This window comes from Phodopus roborovskii, unplaced genomic scaffold, assembly GCF_943737965.1.
Source record: "Phodopus roborovskii unplaced genomic scaffold, PHOROB, whole genome shotgun sequence".
Lineage (NCBI taxonomy): Eukaryota > Metazoa > Chordata > Mammalia > Rodentia > Cricetidae > Phodopus > Phodopus roborovskii.
This window is the reverse complement of record NW_026126447.1, coordinates 36689426-36713374: the sequence shown is the minus strand read 5'-3', so window position 1 is coordinate 36713374 and position 23949 is coordinate 36689426. Positions and strand designations below refer to the sequence as shown.

Here is a 23949-nt window from a genome sequence, read left to right as displayed (position 1 = left end):
CTGGCCCAAGAGCCCTGGCTGACAAATGTACTGTAAGGGCCACACTTTTCCCAGATCACATTGAGGATGTATCTACAGGATAGAGATGGTTTCAGGATGGCCCCAGTCAGCATACTTGCCTGACTATTGCCTGAGGAAGCAGAACTAATATTTAACTCCCCCATAGGTGTTCAGAAACAGTCACTGAAAGAACAGACAGATGTCGGGGAGCAGGAGATGAGATGCACAACTGGAAATGTTTCCTAATCCTTGCAAATCAATGTCCCTCTGATAACATACCACAGAGATTAAAATCTGAGAGGTGTAGCAAGTCGCATATGAAAGCAGCTATTCTACGCTGCCGAGACTACAGCCCAAATTAACTTGCACCCAAAAATTGGACCCAGGTGCTCTCTCTCGGTGCCCAAAGTTCTTTCCTACCATTCCTGATCCAATTCCCTTTCCCAACCTGTTTAGAGTTCTACCCTATGGAATCTTACAGGCTAACACGCTCCAGATGTCCATTACCTCAGTCTTGCTGGCTGACTCCTTCTGATTCTTATAAATCACACTCAGGTGTTTACATCGAGGGGGATGGACACTGAATGAGAATCAAGTGGCCATGTTGGAGTCCTCACCCACTGGGTGAATCTGGAGTAAGTTCTTTATTTGCAGAATCCTGTTTTAGTGCTTCAGAATAGTAATGGCATCTACCCTTGACTCTGCTACGCTAGCTTCCAAACTAGCTTCCTCACCCAGCAGAGGCAGCAGGTAACAACAGACAACAGCAGAGGAAGGTTACTTGTGAAAAACACCTACAAGCAAGTAGCAGAGCCAAGGCCCTGGGTACACTGCCTGCCCTTAGATTGCTCCTGAGTTTCCAGGCCCAGGCCACTGACTTAGATATAGAAATCGTGGCTTAAGCATCATTTGGTGTAATTTTCTGTTCTTGGTAAGAAAGAACATGTGGGTTTCTACTGCAAACAAGCACCAGTTTTTAGACAAGAATCACTTCTGTTCAGGACCCTTTAGGAAGAAAGGGTTTTATTACAACTCAGGGACTCTCCACCTCTAACCTCTCAACATTCTAAAACTCCCATGGTGTGGCCATCTCAGGGAGCTACAAGTAAAGATCCTGGTAGTGAGGGAAGATCAAGAGGGAGAAAGAGACCACATGCTACTCCAAACTCCTGACAACATTGGTCCTCCCAGCAGCCATTTCCCACAGTTCCTTTGAAGTGTTGTTTCATTTGATCCACAGCTCTGTCCAGAAGACAAGACCATTGTACAGATGGGGATTCTGGGGCTCTGAAGGATGGAGTCCAGCAAAGGACAGGAGTAAAGCCCACTGTCTCTCAGGTCAAAGATACAGTGCGGGCTACCCAGAGATTAGCTTGTTAGTTCTACTGTTATTAAAACCATTTTCTCTGGTGGAAGGGCAGTTGTGTGTCCCCAGGACAGACGGGCTGAAGCCACTTTGCAGATGCAAGGCTCCAGGGCCACATGGCTTCTGGAGCCGCCCTGACAGATTGCACAGTTAATGAGCAGCAAATTATGTATTTTCTCCATCCCCTTGTACAGAAGGGTCGAGGAGTCGACAACACAGTCATAAATCATCATTATGAACCAGGGGGACTCAGCTTCTTGTAATCCTAACCCTTAAAGGCTATTTAATGAAACTCGGGCTGCACCTCTGCAGGAGAGGGAGGGTTTAAACCGTTCCCTGACATGTTACTCACCTACTTGGAGTCTCAGATTTACTGCTTTCGGACTTTATTCATTATTAACAATGTTTTCGTTCCTGGGTCATAAAATGAGCACCCCTCTCCCCTCCAAAGATTGGTCCTCACCCCTAGGGCCCTCATTTCTGCCTCAGTCAGCAAGGTTCCGATATGTAAATTTCACTTGGGAGAAAAATGCCTTCCATGTTGATCTCTTTCTGAAGCAGCTAGCAGCAGATCTGGGGGTGATGGCTGGCTGCCAGGTCAGCAGAGAACTCTCCCTTACCTGCCTTTTAAGGCTCTTGGCGCGGAGTCTGGAAACTCACAGAGAGGAAAGCATGGCAATTAAGCTACACAGGGACAGAAAGGGACTGGCCTGGCCAGCAAGCCAGTGGTTGGGAAGTCGTCTCCAACTGTAAGAGAGAGAGAGCCTCTTCCTGCCTTCTGTGGTTGAGAAGAGCCCAGCTACCCACATCTTTTCAGATATTAACTGTTCTGGAGAGAAAATGGAGACGGACGTTAGGCCAGCCTTAGTGCGAAGGACAGGGCATGGTATGGAGAAAGGGGCACCAACCTAGGAGCCAGTGAGTCTCATTGTGTGACCCCATCTATTATTTCTCACACAGATGACTTCACCTGTCTGGGCTTAGGTGTCCCCTTAGAAAACAGATCAATATCCACCCACTGAGACTGGCCACAGACTCAATAGGTGATATGTCAAATGCCTGGCACCTCCAAAGCTTCATCTTGGTTTGGGGTTTTTGTCCTTTCCCTTCAATGGTTAGGAGAGGTTGGGCAACAAAATAAAAGCATTTAAAAAGAAAAATCAAAGCTCTATTTAAGAATATCTTTTCCAAGAGCTCTTTGGAAAAGAACATTTCAAACTGGATGTAGGGAGCATAACCTGCCAGGGTAGAAGCAGAAAATACGTGTGTGGTGATGTTGGTTTTGATCCTTCTAAGAAACAAAACAGGAAAAAATAAGAAACCCATTGCAGAAGGAACCCCACCCCCATCCCCCACTCAGCTGTTGTGTTATTTTAAGCATTCTGCTCTATTTATAAATCACCATAAGAAAAGTAATATTTTTACACATTGTGTCCTAACAATTCCTCTTGTGGAGACTGAGAACCCTTCCCCTGTTGACTCTGCAGGGCTAATGTCCCTATATTCTGTTCTGCGTTAATAATATTTACACAGCATTTTACAGCTTACAAGGTGCTTTCCCCTCCGCGGTGGTGTCTGTCCCTCACAGCACCCTTCCGGTTACTGTATGATCACCAATGCTTTCTAGGTGAGAGTGGTGAAGGCCAAAAAGACCAGTGAGTCACCATGGATTAAAAAGGGGGGGGGGCAGCTTGGCATTCCCATCGCTGAAACCTGGCATCCTCCCTCTCTCTCCTGTATTCTTCCTGATAGTTCCAAGGAAGCTGTTTGTTTAAAGTCCCAGAGTCCCAGCAGGTAGCTGGTCCTCATGTCCCAAAGACAGAGACAATACAGTTAAGACCTATCCTTGTACTATGCTTGTACATTTAAGTCCTCGTTAGCCACCATCCCAAGTTGTTTGTTTTGCTCATCTCCAACCCCTACATCTCATGTTTGTGGGTTAACAAATTTCTTTGTGCCAAGAAAAGATTCATTCAACAAACATTTGATGATGGAGGAGAGTAATTTGTCTTAGTTTTTTCCTCAATCTGGAGGCAAAGAAAAAAATATAATATACTTGGGCTCTGCCTCTCAAGATGGAGTCGGGAACAATGCTGTACTTTCTCTGAAGCCAAATGTTCCAGCTACTAAAAGGAACTGCTTTACTTAAGTACAAGTAAGGGACTAGATAATTTCCACTGAACTATCTTCAGCACTTTGGCAGCATGCTGGCTGGGAAAGACCATGAAGACACAGTAAGGCATTTCTAAGGCTACCAATGGTGATTCTGGGCTCTATGGGTGTGACAACTCTGGCCTCAAAGACATGGATGACAAAGAGGCCAGAGGGAGAGAGAAAGAAAGAGACCTCAGAAACCCATTATGGCTGCAATCAGCATGGCTACTCTGTGCCCATCAGTCTCATGAAAAAACATAGTCTTAAGTGTCATTATTTTCCCACATGGCAGGATCTCACAGGCTAAGGCCTCCTTGAAGAGATCCTCTGCCAGTCCATGTGAGAGTCTCCTGGCAGCTCTCTCCACAGTGTTGCATACTACCAACCCTTTTCCATGTTGAATTTGTCAGGTTCCCTTAACATTGCACCACTGTGCATTTCTTCCTACTTCTAAACTACCCTCTCCATTTCCAATGTTTCCACATCTGGCTTCTACTCAGTAAATATGAGTCTTTGGTGGAGCTGTACCCTCCCAGCTCTCTATTGTGATTTTAGCTGCTTGATAGCTCTGTAATGATGATCTCCTCCCATCAATCCTATCCAGTCTTCTGCCAATTCACCCAAGTGGACATGATACCAGTAGGTCACACTATCCAAGTTCAAGATTAAACCCAGTCCTGCCCTTTGCCACCAAACCACTTGCCTCACCCCTCTACTCCTGTTCCATGCATCCCTAAACCTAAGTTCAAAGACCCAGAACTTAAGATTTCTCCCCTTCCCTTATTCTACTGCCGTCCACGTCTATTTGCCCTGCTATTTCAAGGTCCCTCGTGTCGCCACCATGACTTCATTCTTACCATGCTTAGAAAACTGAGCAAACTAACTTAAAACAATATTGTCGTCAATTTCTACCAATGAATTGTAGTGGAAATTCCTCAGAGTCAGAGACCTTGACAACCTTCTTTGTCTACCCGAACTTTGTCATCGCCCTTGTGCCTGTTTCTCCAGCCAAACAGGTCTGCTTTGCTGTTCTTGAAAGTACACTAGAGTTGCAAAATCTCCTCCATTGTTACAGAAATCCCCTTCTCCCTGCAAGTCCAGGTCTCTGGTGAAAAATCCCATCCTTCCCTTTCAAAGTGCCAGCTAGTCTTGGCACCAAGTTCAGGCTTTTTCACCTCTGCACCTGGAGTAACTAGGCATGCTAAACCTAGCTCGTTATGCTAAACCTGGCTCCTTATCCACACCTGAGGGTGGTGCTGGTATCAGCCGCTTGAGAGTTTTTTTGATAATTAGATAGGACACATGCTCATTAAAAATCATAATCAAGTCTTCGTGTGTGTGTGTGTGTGTGTGTGTGTGAAAATAGCCCAAAGCCCTCTTCCCCTGAACTCCCAGCTACTTCATGCCATCTACATTTGGTGACCTCAAGGCAGGACAGAAAAGTAAAATTTTCTGTTTATTTCTTGTCCCAAGTAAAGGGAAATTTTGTCATGCATTGTCCTTAAAGCAATCTTGTCCCTAGGGCCCTTACCTTGATTTTTTTTTTTTTTCCTTGAAGCTTTAACAGCACAGCTGGCCTGCTATTTGGCTTGCATCCCCTTCAGACCACACGTTTCAAGGGCAAAAATCACATCGTATGGGGCAGCTTATGGGTCAGTGTCTACCACAGGACTGTGTATGTGGGAAAGACCCACAGAGCATCTGCCTGCACACAGCAGGTGGTAGGCATCAGCCATCATCTTCGTCGTTTTCTTCCTCCCTTCTTTTTCTCCTATTCTGGGGGTTGAGTCTAGGGCCATGTACTTGGCTTGTCTCCTCCACTCAAATCACCTCACACAATCACTGCTATGTACTCTCACCAGCGGCCACTTGCCCGGAGGCCTGGATGCTCTGACTCCACACATGTAGCTCTTCAAGACCAAGAACTAAAAAGCTTTTATAGCTGACTAAAGAAAGACAAAGAACACTCTACACAGCACCAAATATACTGCAGACCATAAAACAAAAACAAACAAAACCAGAAACAACAAAAGAATGCTCATTAGAATACTTGGGCTTTAAGCAAGTCAGACCTGAGCTTTAATTCGGCCTTCACCTTTATTCAGCACCATAACCTTGGATGAAATCACTTTCCTCTGTAGCCTCACTCAGAAAATGGAGAAAAATAAGACCAAGCCAATTAGTTTCTAGTCCCTCAGATAGTACCATCAAAGGACCTGACTATTCCACCACACTCCCACAGAATCGATCCCTCAGACTCACAAGCATAGTTACTTAAGACACACGTCTGTCACCTTCATATTAGATACTGTTTGCAAACAGTCATGAATGCTGAGGGCTGTACCTACTAGAGAGGAACTGCTATAGGCCTCACTGTTTTCCTGGTACTAGTGAGAGAACAAACGAAACCCTAGACAGCCTGGTCAATGCCTATGTTTGTTCAATCACAAATAGATGCCCCCTCCCACAAGCCCCCAGGGATTAGAGGGTCTTTGCAACCATCTGATCAGGGGACAACACAGCTGAAGGACTAATGTGGCCTCTCTCTGTTGGTGGTCTTCGTAATTGCACAGATGGAGTGGATTGTAAATGGGGGACTGGGTCTCCCACTAACTCACTGCTGGACCAGCACAGCTTCACCATTTTTTTTTTTTTTTTTTTCAGTTGAAAACTCAACTAACCTTTAATGAGGAGCAATGTTGGGGAACCTTGTTTTCTTGGCAGAACTCTGGAAGATAAAGGGAGATGGTGGGGTGGGGGTGGGGGAACTAATGAAGTCCAGATGTGGGCCAACTGAAGCCTGATCCTGAATAAACAAGCCCTGGAGGTATTAAGCTCTTCTTTTTGTCTCTCCGGTAAGAAATTTGCATGTGGCACTGAGCATGTTCCCATGTTGCACACGGATCGTACTTAAGGCTTCTGGGGAACAAACGGGCATCTCAGGCCCAATGCTAAAGCACCCTTGGTGTTTTTTGCACACTTATATCAAGCCTGCATCTTGAACCAACAATATTACATCACATTGGACCAGTCCCCACCCTGTGCAGCTAATAGGACACAAACTTGGAAACAGACATGATAAGTCAGCATCCTGACTACAGGGCCAGAAGTGGGATTTTTGGAAGGTTGGGGAGGAGATAGCCAAGGAATGTCCCTGGAGATGCCTTGGTGTTTATTCAGAGCCTGTCATGTTGCATCAGAGAAGACCTAGCCTCTGTCTCTCAGGAACCTGTCATCCAGCAGGAGGGACCAAACCTAGACCAATCGCATGACAGGCAATGAGTAGTAAAGGCACTATTGTTTTGTTGGAGATACACCACTTGTTGGCTGTACCATGAATGTGCATTTCGCCGCCATGTGTCCCACATCTGGTACATCAGAAGCCTGCGAAATAGCTGTGGAAGGGATGCAGGCTGTAGAGGACAGTGGAGGTGCCATGACTTTTAAGCCTTGGCTGGAGGATCAAGACTGCTGCCCTGACTTTGCTAGTTGTAGGAAAGCCACTGATTATCCTTGAGCTCCCGTTGGCTCAGCTCTTAACATTCATTCTCCTAGGATGACTACCAGGAGCCAATAAAGGCAGTGTGTGCAGGAAAGCTAGTCCACAAACTATGCATCGCTACAAAAAAAAAAGCGAGCATGGATCTCGCTGATCGCACACATAAGAATGCTTGATTTGAAGGCCAAAATAAACCCAGGGAATTAGCAGCTGATCAGTCCACTTTTATAGAAAAGGAGAAGTGTAGCTCAGAGAGCTTCAGTGGCTTGCTCACTAGTATCACAAGTGAACACAAGAAAGGACAGAAGTCGGGGCACAACAAACCTAAGTCAGATGGTGCCAAAGTCTGAGGGTTTTTTTTTTTTTTTTTTTTTTAAGTTAGGAATGTTTTGCACAGCTGGATCTTCTAGGGGAGGGGAAGTAGCATGTTATGGTCAGTAGGGATGGAGACTGACTGACCTATGATATACCCATGCATCAGTTCCTACATATAAAAGAATCTATGTGTGGCCACCTTGGGGTCTGATCATGGCAAGTATGGAGCCCATGCTTATTAAACAGAACAATGACCATTTGGGGGCCTTTGACCATAATACTCTTGATGGGCAACACAACACAAGGCGCCACTGAAGGAAGGCTGCATAGGACATGGATTTTACTACCGGCTGCTTCTACCCTGGCTGCTGCTAGAGTCATTAAAGCCTTTTCAAGGCAGGGTAGGGACTGCTGCTGCATGGACCTGGACAGAGTTCTTATTATGCTATAATTCCAGAATCTGAGACACATCTGAAAAAGAGGTCAAAATGACGACATTTTTTCCACAGGTTCTGCCTCAGAAAGGTGTCTGCTTTCTCTATGGTGTCTGATGGTTTCCATCTTGAAGCCACCCTGATCTCCTCCAGCACCATTCCAGTCCTTTGTTGTGGTGACTGGGCAAACTGGATGAAGGGCATTTGAATCAGTCAAGGCTCCTCTTGCTGTTTGAAATAAACCTGACATGGAGCTGAAGGTCCAGGGCAGGCAGTCGGTAGCAGGCAGATTAGATTTCCAGTTCTGCAACCTGCTCCCTTGCCTGACTGTCCCTCAGGCTCTCTGGTCAGAAGTTGATTCTGGGTGAAGGCAGCCAGGATCTTGAGGCAGTCAACCTGGGAGTGGGAAATGTGTCCTGCTGCTGTTCTCTGTAGCTTGTATTGCTTTTCCAGAACCGAGCATACCAAAGCAAGTTATTCATCTGCCTCTGAGGTCTTCACTGAACTTTTCTCCAGGTGCACTCTTGGCATTATGGCAAGCAAGCAGACTAGTAGACCTCTACCAGTGATAGGAGCGCACATGTCAATTGTGCCTCTAGCTGAAATGCATTGGCAGCTGGAGCAGGAGGTACAAGTCCTATTGCAAAGAGGAATGAAAGGCAAGAGGCCTCGGACCTAACTAGTTAATGACATGAAAAAAATGGCAGACCCATGGTCAAAAGTGGTGACGCTTGTCCCAACTCCATTTTAAGTAGACATATATTGTCTTGGCTAAATTACAACTCTATTTTTTGACACTGTGTTTTCATTTGCAATGAAGGCAGCTAACATTTATTAAGTAAATGTCACTGTGCCTGGCATTGAGTTACTCTTTTTTCCCCCTCTCTCTCTCTGTGCATTGATCTCATTCAGGAACTTTAGCAAACATGTCTACTTACTCTTTCCACTTAACGTATGAATCTACTGAGGCTCATCAATCTCAATTAACTCTCATTTCACCTGCAACATGTGCCATGGCAGAGGAGCTCAGTTACGAACCTTTTCCTAGCTCTTGGTGTCTTTAAGGGTGAACTTTATCAACACAGTCTCCATGTTTCCCTGGCACACAGGAGCTCTTGACCAGATTAGCTGTTGTTTCTAGATATTTTAAAAACAATTTTACTATTGGCATAGGGGGCTGGCACATATGCTACATTGACCATGAGGAGGGCAGACCAGAGGAAAACTTTTGGGGCTTCATTCTCTCCTTCCACCTTTAGGTAGGTTCCAGAAATTGAATTCATATTGCACAGCAAGTCCTCTACCTGCAGAACCATTTCACTGACCCTGCTGTGGACTTCCTGGTGTTTCTCTGAACTATACAAATGGCTTGATTGAGACCTATTTTCATTGAATGACATCATTGTTTATCCTGTAATTAAGGGTCCAGCACAGAAGTGTGTCAAGGAAAGCTGGTTCTCCAGCAAACATCTCAGTGAAAACATCAAGGTGATACTGGTAAAGGGACAGGACCATGAAGCACCTAAGAACGGGTATGAAAAGAAATTAGGAACATTGGGACCTGTGGAGGAGGCATACTGGGGGAGAAGAACGGCTGACCAGGACTTCTGCTTGGGAAAAGAAAGACAGGAAGGAGAGAACATCCTCTGGAGGAGCTGCTTTAACATTTCCTGCACCCATCCTGGGTCCTGGGAGAGACCAAGGGCCGTTCCCTTGTATAAGGCTGCACACTTCACACAGCGCACTGTACAGGGTGTTTAATCCTCTCGAACAACTGTAAACATCGTTTTGATTTTATAGACGAGGAAACTGAGGGTGATGGATACCAATCTTTCACTTGATTCACATTAGGGAAGGTGTCTAATTCACTTTCTACTGTGCACCAGAGAGCAGCCCCCGGGCATGCCGGGAATAACACCTGGTAGAGTGCCTGAACAGCACGTGATGTACCGTCCTGGACCGGTTCTTATCACAAGACTCCGAGATTATAATGTGTTCTCTTAAAGCATTCAATTAGCCAATCCTCTGTCTGTCAAGAACACCTGTTCAAACCTCAGCAAGACATACTCTACAATTATCTGTCTTCCACAACAAATGCCCTTTTCAGGAAAAGCCATTCTTCCTGGAGAACTCAATCCCACAACCATCAATTTGGAGCAATAGTAAATTAGACCTTTCATTTTTTTTCAGCTTTTGAACAGCCATCCTCGGTGCACCTTCCCAAGCAACTATGGCTGCCAAAGGTGTTGTTTTTCTTTTAAAGATTGGAAAGAATTCTACAAGCTCTCCTTGCCATTGCCCAACCCCCAGAGTAGGCAAGTCACAAGAAAAACTCGTGTTATCAGCAGCTTACCTGTCACAGCTCAGACCAAGCCAGTTATAGACCAGGCCAGTTAAGCTAACTATCTATCCCAGAAGTGGTCTGTTCATTTGGTTAGACACCCTGAAATTCATGTTTGATGGATGGGAAGGGGGTTTTGAAATCAGCCAGGCATAAGGCTTAAATCCCCGGCTTTACTAGCTATAGGCTCTGAGTAACTCATTTATCTTACCCCTCTGGGCTATCCATTTTCCATCTGCATAATGGGGGTAGCAGGCCAAAGTTCTACCTCTAAGCTAAGTTCCATAGAAGAGCAATTCAAGGATTTACAGCATTTATGGTCCTAGTGGATGTGTTGCCTCTGCTTTTCACCCACATGGCAGGAGTTCAAGGGCAGAGTACAAGCTTAGAAAATGCTAGAGAAGGAACTGTAAAATTATAAACCTCACAGATCATAACAGTGGCTTTCAAAGAATGACCCTCGACATCTCCTGTCTCAAAGGGACACACTCAAAGAGGGTAGGGCCCAGGTGGACCACACCCAAATTCTCACAGGCTAGCACTGCTCCTAAGAATCCTGGACGTGTCACAGTCCATGTGTAGCACATTTCTGCAGCATTGTTCATGAGTGCTATATCCTTTAAGGGAAGCACGAATCAGGCTGGACTTTACACGGACACCCCAGCAATCTGTTCAGCAATTAAGAATTTGCAAAGTATTTCAATATTCACTGTGCTGCTGGTTTTATATTAACTTGACACCCGCTAGAGACAGTTGGGAAAAAGAAACCTCTACTGAGAAAATGGTTCCACCAGATTGGTCTGTGGCCCTTTCTTGATTGATGTTACATGTGTGAGGGCTTGGTTCACTGTGGGCAGTACCACCCCTGGGCTGGTGGTCCTGGATGCTGTAAGAAAGCAAGCTGAGCAAGCCATGGAGAACAAGTCAGTAAGCAGCTTTCCTCCATGGCCCCTGCATCACTGTCAGCCTCCAGGTTCTTACCCTGATTTCCCTTAGTGTTAGACTGGGAAGTGTTAGAGTGCTACCTGGCTTTTGGCCATGGTGTTTACCACCACGGTAAGAACTCCAAGACACTCATGATCTTTTATACATTATTGCGACCCTCACTTTTAAAGATTCAAGCTTGCTAGCAATGAATGGGCGGGGTCCAGATCAAGTGCACTGAATTCCAGGTCCTAGTTATCTTATCATCACAACCATGGAGCAGGAAAACTAAACAGTATGCTAGAAATTTCCAAGGCCATGGTCATTACCACTGCATCTCAGCAAAGATGAGGCAAGAGCACAGAAAACACCTTGGCTAGCTGAAAAGGATGGGACTCAGCCTCGTGCACAGTGGCTCAGAGATGAGACCTTCGTCTCAGTTCCAATCTCAACTCTACAACATATTAACTATCATGGATATTTGAAGAGAAAACCAATATTTAAACTCCATTAGATAACCATGAGGATAGTGTACATTAAATACTTTAGAAGGTGTTTCTAAATGCTTATCTCCTAGTAAATGTTGGTTTATAGAAATAGTATTTGCTGCAAAAGATAAAAATCATACTGCATGAAGTTCTCTTTGGTGGAAGTCTCTTTTGGCTGGTTGTACACCAGTTCAGATATGCTGCTGTATAACACAGGAGGCAGTCAGATCAGTGTGGCAGAGGCAGAACACTTACCGCCAGGATGGCGATGACGATCCCCACTGCACAGAGCACAGCATCGTTTATAGTCTCGCTGACTTTCAGGGGATACTTGATGCTCTCATCATTACAGTAAAACCCTCGACGATAAGGCTTAATGGTGCTTGTCTCGATGATGAGGAAGGGCAAAGCCGCTGGGGGAAACACACGTGGGGGGAAGGGAAGAAAAAATAGAAAACATCAGTGCCAAGGAGCCAAAGGGGAACATCCTACAGCAGAGACTACCCCCAAGCATCAGACAGAAATGCTCATGCAATTCCTACATTTGTCATGTTCTGCAGCTTTTGTGGAGCTTTCAAGACATATATCCTTTTCTCCTCCTTTATTACCCCAAGAAAAGTGGCAGCCCCCCCCCACACCTTTTTTTTTTTGTTGTTGTTCCATGAGTGCTCAAAGGGAGGTACTAAAAGAGTTGGGAAAGGAGTCTTTCACACTGTGCTAAAAGTTAAAGTCGGATTTTTAAGAGTAACAAGGCCCAAGGCTAGTGATGTTCAGTTAGGTGTTCAAGTAAGGTCTTCTGGGCTCTAACCATTTCTGCTCTGAAATGCTCATCTGAGCACCATGCCTGTTCCACACAGTTGTACAGGCACCAGAATCAGACAACTTGGAGCTGAATCCTAAATTCACCATTTCCTAGCCACTTGGCTCTTGTCCTCACCTCTGTTACCTCCCAGGAAATGTGTGTGATGAGCCATCGTTTCCTGAACATAAAGCCTCTGGCAAAGGGTCTGGCTCAGTAGATGCCACTTTTCAAGTCTTTTCCCTCACTGGTCAGAGGCATAGACTAGAGTTGAGCTCAACCCTTCCATCTGATATCCCAGATGGGAGCTCAAGGGCGCAGAAGTACCAGGTCATTCTTAAAGCGGTGACTTTAAGTGGCCACCTAGTTCCAGTCTCTCAAAAGTCACAACTAATAGATTTTACCACTTGGCCAGAAGTTTCTCAAAGCCCTGAAGTATAAAGCAAATGCCCTACATAGATCTCCCATGAATATTACAGTCACTGCCTACTAGGGTGCCTGGCCCACAGTGCGGCCCATACACTTCCACCAGTTTGCTTCTTTGTTGGTGGTGTTGTTTTGAGTCAGGGTCTCATTATGTAGCTCTGGCTTTCCTGGAACTCATTATATAGACTAGGCTGGCCTGGAACTCATAGAGATCCACCTGCCTCTGTGTCCCAAGTGCTGGGATTAATGATGAGGGCCATTACCCCTGGCTGGTTGGAAGGCTCTTAAGCATGGTAGTGCCTTGCCAAAGGGCCATTAACAGCTCTCCATTGCATATGTAACTAAGTCTTGAGCCCCGATCCAAGGAAAGCGCAGGACCAGAACCTCTGTCCTTCAGTCTCCAGCTCTGCCAGTCCTCCTCTGGATACCAAGGAAACAGGTACAGGGTCTGGTTCACATTGTCCCCAAGGCTAACAACTGTCATTATGTTCTAAACATTATAGGAATCCAGAGGCCACTTTAAGGCATCATTTCAGCACTACTCCCTCTCTTCTTTAAGGGGAAAAACAAGAGACTCAGAATCTCTAGTTCATTTAGGGCCTGAAGTCCACCCATCTCAGTGCCTAAGTCCCCAATTTAACTTTGCAAATTGCTTTCATCCAAATATGAAATTCATTAGTGGGGGGAGAATCCCAAGATAAGCAGTTGTTTAAAAGATCAAATTCCCTTTTCATTCTTTAAAAAAATTATATTCATGTCACATTGTTGCTCAAAGCCCCAGACCGCCTTTGGAGAAAAGTACCACAAACTCCACAATTTTTCAATTACCTTGGTCCAGACCAGCAGCGATAAAAACCCTAGCTTTCCAAAAAGTGTATTTATGTATCACAGCGCATACACACATGGATTTATTTGGTTTTATTCTTTGGATTTATTTGAATTCTCTGGCTATTTATTTTGTGACCCCTAACTGCTTCCTGCTAGAACAACAATTTACTTTATCAAATTCATACTGGTGCTTTGAAAAGAAGCTCAGCAACACACCACAGTATCGGGCCTGACCTTCTCAAAGTAAACACAGAGGGCCCCCGAAAGGCAATAACCATTAACTTTTGAAACCCTCTGCCCTGTGGTAGAGGGGGTGGAGAGGTAGTGGATAAGTGTGTCCGTATAGTAGTGACAGAAGTTGCTGAGGTTCTGGGGTTGGGGGCCTGGGATTGATCTCACACGGACTCAGCCCATCTTTACTCCATGGCCTAGAGATTTTGAAATGGTATCAAACCGGCTATGAAGAGGGGCTGAGAAGCCAGAAACTGCTATTACAACATACTTTCAGAGCTCCACACATTGCGGCCTCTGAGGTGCTTGGGAGCCAAAGTGTTGCTAAGAAAGAAACCCCTCAGGTTAGGAACAGACTCTGGGTGCCTGATATTTGCGGTTCACGCTTATCTCCAGCAGCTATATCCAATAGTTTTCAGATGCCTAATCTTTGTAGTTCACATTTAGACCTCCAGCATTTATTCAATAGTTTTCACATGACAGGTCTGTAAACCATGTTTCTGAGAACAATCAATAAGACATGCGTAAAAGAGCTCTGGAGTTAGACAGAGCGAGGCTAAGGATCTCAGGGTGCCTTTTCTACTTGAGCAGGTCACCGCACACCTTCAAGAATTCCCTTTCCCATTTGCTAAATGAGAAGAACAAAACCTAAGTTCAGTTTTCCTGGAACGATAGGATAAGCTGATGTATTCAGCCATTCACTCAACTAGTGGGTACAGACATTTTAACTATGTTTGTTCAGTGCAGAAATACAAACCCACCCAGACACTGCCCTCAGGGAGTTTCCAGTCCAGTTAGGACACACACACACACACACACACACACACACACACACACACACACACACACACACACACACCCACCCCAGAGTCTTTCCAGGAAGATTTGCTTGAAAGAAATCCAAAGCAACACACAGGCAGTAATAGCACAGAGTGTAAGACACACTAAAGACACTTGATCAATGTCAACAGGTCGAAGGAGATGGCTCAGAAAGGAAAACCATCTGGTTTGCTCCTTTGCCCTCTCTTTGCTGGGAACAACACAGATGCTTTCTTTCCCTGTGGCTCAGGGAGGGTTTCCGCTTCTGATTATACGGGTGATGACTACAAACAGACAAGAAGTTGGATCTAAATAGTTTCTGTTTATTTTCTTGAAAGGCGTGAAGATATCATTTAGAAAACCCAATGGCCTTTTCTATCTCCTTTATAAACTTGTGGTATTTACTGAGGGTGATGCCAGTCAAATCTTGACTTTGCTCCAGAAAGAGTTGATGGAAAGTGAATGAACACTCCCCCAACTGGACAGCTAGTTCTCGAGACAGAAGACCACACTTTGCTTCAGGAGAGCAGTGAGAGGAAGAGAAGGAGGTGTCTTTCCCAAAGCAGGGTGTCTGTTCTTATCACTGCCACCATTTTTATTATATTTTATTGTCTTCATTTAGCTTAAAAAAAAAAACAAAACAAAACAAAAAAAACCTTCACAACACCAGAGTAAGATGTTTGATATAGCTTTTGCCCTGGAGAAATTCATGTGGTTGTTAAGAAGTCACAAACCAAGGGACTGGCAGTGGTGACACATACCTTTAATCCCAGCATTCAGGAGGCAGAGGCCAGTTTTGTCCCCAGAGCAAGTTCCAGGACAGCCAGAGCTATACATTCACCCTGTCTCGAAAACCAAAAGGAAACAAAAAACAAAAACAAGGCACCAACCAAGAGTGTCAAAATATTACCAGTACAATGACTGATGCGTAGGCATCGAGAGAACAGCACTACTCTACTGGGACACTAGAGGTATCTCGCAAGGAATAGAGACTTGAGTTGACCCTTGCATAAGTAGGAGAAATTTCTGGGCCCCATGAACCATGCACACCCATGAAAATGCAGTGCAAATTAAGGACTCCAGTCCTGGCGATTACAAAAGGACAACTATTAGGGAATACAATTTCAAACTTTGCTGTAGTCATGAAAATATAGCTAAACAACGAACAGAAGAAAGGCTAATAATGATAGTTAGCATTTACTGAGCCAGCACTATGAGCCCACACTTGAAGATTCCCACACGCACTGTTGTGGTCTAACAACGCAGTTACTTACTGACTGGGCTGTAGGGATGAAAGAGGCTAAGTCCCAATCTCCAAGGGGCCCAAAGGCCAATCACAGAGAACTAGCATGTGAAGCCACCCTATGGTTCAAAGAGATTAAAGTGGTTTAGCTGAGTTACCCTGTCAGTTAATGGTGAAGCTGGATGGAGTTCAAATGACCTGACTAAATCTTGGGTGCTTTCTGGAGTTAGTCACTTAAAACAGAAGCACCCATGAGTATAAATAAATGAGCTGAAGTTCCTCCAGTAACTCTTATGCAGGGAAAAAGAGAGAGAGATTGAGGGGGGTTGAGGAGAGGGGGGAAGGAAGGAAGGAAGTAAGGAAGGAAAGAAGGAAGGAAGGAAGGAAAGAAGGAAGGAAGGGAGGAGAGAAAAAGCTTTTGAACAGTCAAGGCAGCCTTTCTAGCTAATGTTCACTGAAAATCCAATGCATGTGCCACACACACTAATTAGATACACACGTGTCTAATTCAATCAAAGATCTGAAGTCAATATCCCAGAACTTAGATTTATTGATAACAAAATGTGTATTGAGCTGTCTGCAAATCAGAGCCAGAAGAAAGAGAATAATCTAGTGTCTAGACCCAGGCTCAAGCCTCTCTCCTCCTTTTAATCAAGGATCAATTAACTTCCTATACCTCTAGGGGTTTCGTGGGATGTGTAGGCTGCAGAGGAGGCGAAATCTGAACTCAGTGACAAACACTTAATGGGCAGAAAATCAAAGCATGAAGAAAGGCCGCTGTGTTGGGTTCAGGCCTTTGAAACTTTGCTGGCTTTGAAAAACTAACACTTGGGCAGGTTGGGTGGTTTGGGGGTGGGGTGTAAAAAAACACAGGATAAGTTTTCATGGCCCACCCATTGATCAAGTCATGTGGGGAGTGTTACCAGAGTGACCCAGCCCCAAAGCCAACTTCCCGCAGCCATGGCTTCATATCTGCACAAAATTAAACACAGCCTCTTCTCTGAAAGTGCTTTTTTGGTGAGGTAGGGTGAGTGGAGCAGGAGGATAAAGCCGAAGTGACTGCACTTCTCTGCATGACCAAAACCCAGAGCACTAGAGAGGGCACTTCTCATCTGTCCCATAAAACAAGTCCAGAGATGCCTCTCCTGAGACTCGCCCAATTTTCCACTTGAACCGATCTGTACTTATCTTCACTTGATCTTAGCCAAACTGCTGAGAAGCAGTTGGATGTATCTTCAAATAAGCAAAGTGAGAGTAATAATTAAGGCAACATCTACAGAGTGTCTACATGCTTACTGGCAAAATTACACAGAACACTCAACACATGCACAGGCATTGGCACAGCATAGCTGCCTAGGCCAGGCAGTTACCAGGACTCGCTGGTGGCAGCTTTGTAAGTAAGCCTTATCAATAAGACAGAGTTACGAATGAGCGCTGTTCAAACCACTTACAAATAAAAACACTGAGGATCAGAAAAACCAAACAAGCTCATTCAAAAGACACTCATTTGGGCCAGATATTAGAACTTGAGCTAGAAGACACTGAGTTCCCTTTGAAGGGGTTTAGAGGCTGTATTGCAGTTTATTTACTGTCTATGATAACTGTGAAAATGTGTGTGTGTTGTCATTTTCATTTGTAATCAACAGATAATTGAAGACAGAAGTTTTCTATTCTCCAAGGTCTCTGAGTTTGTCCATAGGTCACTGGGATTAGAACCCAGCTCTGTCTTTCTTTTGGTTTATATTTTCTTCTTTCCTGACCTGACCCTTCTTTATAAATGCATTCCCTGTTTAAAAAAAAAAAAAAAAAAAAGACTAAGTAAAATCACTTAAGGGCAGAATGGTCAACCCAACAACTACTTAGAGGTTCAAAATACAAATATTTATGTTGCCTGTAAGTGACAGTATTTCTATTTAAAGTAATTAATTGCTACTGGTCTTGGAAGTGTGCAAACTTTCTCTGGTTTATAATATTTGTTCAGATTTTTAGACTGGACAGAATCCAGATGAGCAGAATCTAAGTTTACTATGAAGGTGTTTCTTCAGCTTTGAAACAAGCTCCATAAAAAACACTTGCAGTTGGCGGGTGTGAACAGGCCATATTCGGGGCAGAGCCTTTCCTTGACAAATGTTCATTCTTCAGGGCTAGAAAGTTCAGATAGAGTCCTGCTGCTTGTGTTTCCTGAGCCCAAGTCCAAGGTCTCTTGCTTAGGGAAACAAACAAGAACGAACAGTTTCCCAAGAATTGGGCACCATTGGGTGCTGGGGACACAGTGTTGAGTATGGGTTTGCACTGTATTTCAGTGTCCCATTCTCAGGAAGTCTGGGGTTCCATGGCAAAGAAAAACCTGTCTGTGGCCTAATCCTGGGTACTGTAAAGAACTCTGGGTGCCCTTACTCAAGAGGGCTGACAGTGAAGACATTACTAGTTTTCAATGCTCCAGATGGAATTCAGGGCCTCAAACATGCTAAGCAAGCACTCTCTACTAAGCTACAAGCCTAGCACCAAAGAAGAACTAATACCAGTCTTCAAATGTTCAACTCTGGCTGTTTGAGCTTTTCTAGTTGGGTTCTTTGCAAAAAAAAATTATAAATTTTTAAATGTGTCTGTTGCACAAGCAGATATCCCTATGCAACAGCATACATGTCCAAGGCCAAATTTCCTGAGTCAGCTCTCTCCTTTCACTGAAGGGTCTGTAGATAGAAAGTCATCAGGCTTACAAGGCAAATGAGTCCCTTTCAAGAAGCTGCCATATTCACCCAGAAACAAACCAGTAGACCACAGTTCACACCTTTCATTAAGAGAACTGGAAATCTTCTGCCAACTCTTTAAAAAAAAAAAAAAAATTATTTATTTATTTATTTATTTGTTTGTTTGTTTAATGTGTGCTGGTGTTTTGCCTGTATATAGTCTGTATTAGGGTGTCGGATGCTCTGAAATGGAGGTATACACAGTGGACTGGAGGGTGTGGATGCTGGGAATTGAACCCAGGTCCTCTGAAAGAACAGTCAGTGCTCTCAACTGCTGAGCCATCTTTCCAGCCCCACTTCTGTTAATGTTATATATTCCACAAACAAGATCTTTCTCTCCAGTAAAATGCAAACAACAGGTCTTACTATCTGTTCACCTTGGGTGAAACAGAATCACTCAAGACTTTTTTCTTCTCTTTTAGGCCAGCTGTTCAATATGGATGAGAATCAGTCCACATTCATTCACCTGGAACATCTAGGAGCTTCAGGTATATTAACATATTTAAGTTTCAAAACAACCCTTTGGATTGTTAGTACATAGGCATAATCAAGGATCAGAGAGGCTACAATTTGTCTGTGCCCACTGAGTGATGAGAGGACACGTAACAGAACAGAACCATCCAGTCCAATGTCCATTTGAAGATGGGGCTAGATAGACTCTCTTGCTAAATACAATGTCTAGACAGACATCCATGCATTCGAACCACAAAGCTGTTGAAAGTACATTTGGCCTGCAAAACCCAGGACCCCTCCTGGTGCTACATAGATCCAGCCTCTCTACTGCCTAGGTCTCCAGTATGGTTCAATAGTTTGGCTACTGGAGCTAAGATACTGTGTTTCAGAGCTCTTCTATAAGCAACCACATCTGATCTCTCTGGCCAATAGTGTCATTTTTTAAGCTCCTGTATTAAAACACCACTGGAGATTAGCTACTTCTTTTTTTTTTCCAGTCTAAACATGAAGTTTGCTTGTTTGACTTTGTGGTAGTCATTTAATGTGTATATGTGTTTTGCCTGCAAGTCAGAAGAGGGCACAGAATCACCTGGAACTGTAGTTAATCTGCTTTAAGCCAGCATGTAGGCATTGGGGACAGAACCCTGGTCCTTGGGAAGACTAGCCAGTGCTCTTAACTGCTGAACCATCTCTCCAGTTCTCATTCATGAACTCTGGCACATAGGATTTGATGGCTCACCTCCTGTCAAGACTGTGATGTCCCTGGGTGGGCCACTCTACCTCTCTCCATTTTTAACGTCACACAACAGGATGTTGTGCAACAGTTCTCAATATACAGAACAATGAGAGTGAGATGCAGTTTCTAAAATGTGTAATTGCCTGGCTCAGTGAATATTGGTTCTTATGCCTGTGTGTGCCAGGGAGTCAACCAACAGGAAGCCTAGTATCAGGAAATGTTCTAAGGAAGAGTAAGATGTGATCAGAGTTCTATCCAGACTCTACTGAAGCAGCCATGAGCTCATTCAGCCACTTGCCAAAGGTAGTCTGATCCCAGGAGAAAGAAAGACATGCTTGTAAAATCCTAAAATTCTAGGGACTTCTCAAAAGTGGACAAACAGATGGGCCTTTGACAGTGGTTAGCAGGACCTGTTCCCTTCATGCCAGTAAGAACTGTCACTGCTGAAACATTGTCAAACATTCTCAGATCACTCAAGGCTCAAGGGCAGCAAGTCCAAAACAAAGTGAAAAGAAAACATAGCTTGTTTACCCAGTGTCGAAACATGCACTGGTCAGCATGCACTGGTCAGCATGCATTCGTCCATCTAAGCACCGCTGTCCAGGTATACAAAAACACCACATTCTCATGGTGCAAAATAAACAGCATGAACTGGCAGGACATCAGACACACCTGGAAGACAGTTCGATAGTCAAAAGGCAAGCCTACAAGTGGATGTGGGGGCAGAAGGTTGGGGCCGAAGCACCCCTGGAAGCCTGTAGGAACAAAACAGTGCTGGATGGCAATCCTTGAGACATGGACTCCCAAGCCCTTCAAAGTAGATGCATGGTCTAAGGTTAAGGTCAAGGCCACATGTTGGCAGTCCACACCAAATCTGTCTACCAAGGATGATCTATTTAGTCCACCCAATGCTTAAAATGGTTTAAATTTAGTGTTCCCATTTAGTATCAGGAAGCCTCCCAGTTTCTTAACCCAGCAATTCTGCATGTGGCAAGGTCTAGGCCTAGGCTGCACATCTTCAGATGAAGCCTATATTCTCTAGGGAACCATTGGTCCTCACCATATTCTCAGCACTAAGACCATGTCGTATATTCACTGGCTTCCTCATCCCACCTGTGCTATTGATTTTGTTTATGCTTACTTGATCTCTTTAGTTATTTAAGTTAACTGTGTTGCTCTGTAGATATCTGACTTTCCTATCTCTGTATTAAAGAATAAAGGTGTTCCTACAATATTGAACCTACGCAAACAGAAATAGTCCTGGTTCCTCGGCCAGGTGGTGTTGGCTTACTCCTTTGATCTCAGCACTCAGGAGGCAGAGCCAGGTGAATCTCTGTGAGTTCAAGGCCAGCCCGGCCTACAGATCGAGTTCCAGGACAGACTTCCCAAGCTACAGAGAAACTCTGTTTCAAAAAACAAAACAAACAAACAACAACAACAACGATCCCAATGTCTTCCCTAATAAATACTGGCCACAGCAGACATGTGAAGGTATGTATTATCTAGTACATAGGTATGTGTTTCAATCTTAAACCAAGATAAGCCTCCTATGCTTTCATGTAAGCATAGCACAAGGCAGGTAATTGTGTATTTTAGATGCCAGAAAGTTGAGGAGGTGAAAGGTAAGCCTTCTTGACCTCTGAAGCCACCAGCAAGTTTCCTCCATAAGTCTGGTTGTGTAGCATGTAGGAGCACCTCCCTTAAGAGCCGGGTAAACAAGATGTGTCATAATAAATTACATGGCTATGCAGTAGAAGCTGAGCTAACTTTTACCTGCCTAGCTGATGCTAAGTGGTGTTATCATACAGTTCTACTTTTAAAGGCAATAGCTACCTGAAATAAAAACAAAAACAACCTCCATATATAAATGATGGAAGCTCACTAACCCTAAAGAGTCAGTGAAAAGAGACTTGTGAATAAAAGCCTATCAGATATGTTGGTCTTGCTCAAAATGGAGTTAGGCACACACCAGTAATACTACAGCATTCTAACACCGAGGTGTTCATTTACCAGGTGGGAAGACTAAGACCCTCCCATCACCTGACATAGTAACTGTTCTCCTATACTATCCAAGAATCACGTCAGGAAACAACCCCTTCCAGTCTCCCTTGGGACAAAGAACAATCCCCAGCACTTAGCAGAAGCTAACCAAAATGTGGGAGAGATGACTCCCCAGATATACATTTTCTGACTTGCGGGTGGGTCCTTTACTTTCTTGGTGAACTTGAATCTCATGAGTGGTTTAAGGCCAAAGCACTCTAAGCTCCTTGATCTTCAGCTCCTCTGGCATTCCCACAAAGTGAAATTGCTGTAAATACTTTGTGAGCTCTTGAGGGAAGGCTAGGAGTCCCGGTGATTCAGCTGTGATGCCCCCAACCCCACCCCAGCTATCCCAAGAGCTAAGGGATCAGTTTCAGCAAACCCCTAAGATCCTCTTGGAGAATGGAGTGAGAAGAAGTTTAGGGATCCCCAGAAGGTTGCTCAGACCTGGGCTTGAAACTAGGTTTGCCACTTAACAATCTATGTATGTGATCTTCAGCAAGTTGCTTAACTTCTCCCAGCCTCCCCAGTAAGAGGAAGATGCCAGTATCAGTCTGAAGAGCCCTAAGGAGGAAATATAGTATGGTAGGCATTAACAACTAATCCCCAGCCCTTTTGAGTTGAAAATCTCCTAGCCCTGTTCACAAGATGTCACTCAAGTAGACTGAATGGTTTCCTCTCTAAGGCAGCTGAACTAATCTAGACAGGGGCTCCGTCACCTTGGACTCGGACTACCACTTGCATTGAGCAAGACTGGAGTGGCTCCAGAGTGCTGTGGATAAGACAGCTCTCACCCTAGGAGCGTACTCCCCACTCCCAGGCCTGTCAATGCTCCTTTTGTAAAACACAGAAACCTTCAAATGTGGCAGCTGCCACCTGCACAAATAATTCAGGGATGTAATTTTGTAACCAAATACACGTCCCAAAAAGCGAAAAGTTTGAAGTCAAAAAAAAAAAAAAAAAAAAAAATGGCTTTGACCTTCTACCTAGATGCTCACTAATCACATTTTAATTTGAAGCTGGTTTCCTCTGTGTGCTGTCTTTACAGGTTACAATGTCGTTTTAGAAGCATCCAGGGAGTCAGGGGCACCACAAAACACCTGATCAAAATCAACCCCAATTTCTTCCCCAGGCATCTAAGGCTTGGTTCGTGTATCACTGAGTCTGCAGAATGGCACTGGGTAGGCAGAAAAATAGGCGGCGCTGGGGGGGAGGGGCGCAGTTTGTTTTTTTGTTTTTTAATAAGGAAATTCCTTACAGAGAAAATTATGGGCCACAGAAACTAATAAGATGTGGTCCCTGCCCAGCGTTTGCAAACAGTGACAGGAACATTCGTGGTGGCATTGCTGAAATGGAGGCAGGAGGACACCTGTCAGTACATGCCTGAAGGTAGGGGACATGCAATTTCTATTTACTGACTAGTCCCCAAAATAACATCAAAGACTCCTTGCTGACATTTAAGTACCAATGCAACCAAGGCTGCATTGAAACAAACAAAGAAACAAAAACAACACCAAAGAAGAATAAATCTGAACTGCCATTGCATAACCCTCCCCTGAACTCCCGTCCCTTTCTTAATGTGCAGCCTGAGTAGGGTGCGTTGCCCTAGGGGTACCCTCACTTATCTAAATTTAGGGATTAAGGGCTCTGCCCAAAGGGTATGGAGTCTTTTCCATATGAGAAAAAGGTTGTATCCAGGGTCCCTTGACAGGACACACAGGCTTGACCAATGAGAAACAGGTTCCTGCTGCTTTTAGTGTGTGAAGGCAGATACCAGGCAGAGGTTTCTAAGGTCAAAGGCACTCACTTTCTTGAGAACAGCAGCCAGGTGGGGGTACTTTTTGGCTGTACCCTTTCTCTCCTCAAAGAATCCTTCTCACAAGGGCTGGAACCAATGCTCAGAGGCAAGGTCCCAGAGCAGGGGACAGCAGGGGTCACCTGACTTTCTCCAGAATTGGGCAGCTGTCAAGTTTGTCCCTCTTAGACTGGAGCTGTGTGAGGCGTGCCTCTCACATAAATAGAAATCCAGGTGCTCTGGGGCGGCCTTAGCAGGGCCCCTCCCCACCTCCCACCAGCATGGGGATAACAAAATGTAGACATTTC

General features: G+C 44.6%; 1 protein-coding gene across 1 annotated transcript in view; it reads right to left on the bottom strand.

The window, feature by feature from the left end:
- Plpp3 (phospholipid phosphatase 3) overlaps positions 1–23949 on the bottom strand; it is a 75021-nt gene that overhangs the window by 27296 nt on the left and 23776 nt on the right. Inside the window, exon 2 of the mRNA XM_051188292.1 lies at positions 11777–11934. Coding sequence (XP_051044249.1) covers positions 11777–11934 — 158 coding nt within the window. The remainder of the gene's footprint in view (positions 1–11776; positions 11935–23949) is intronic.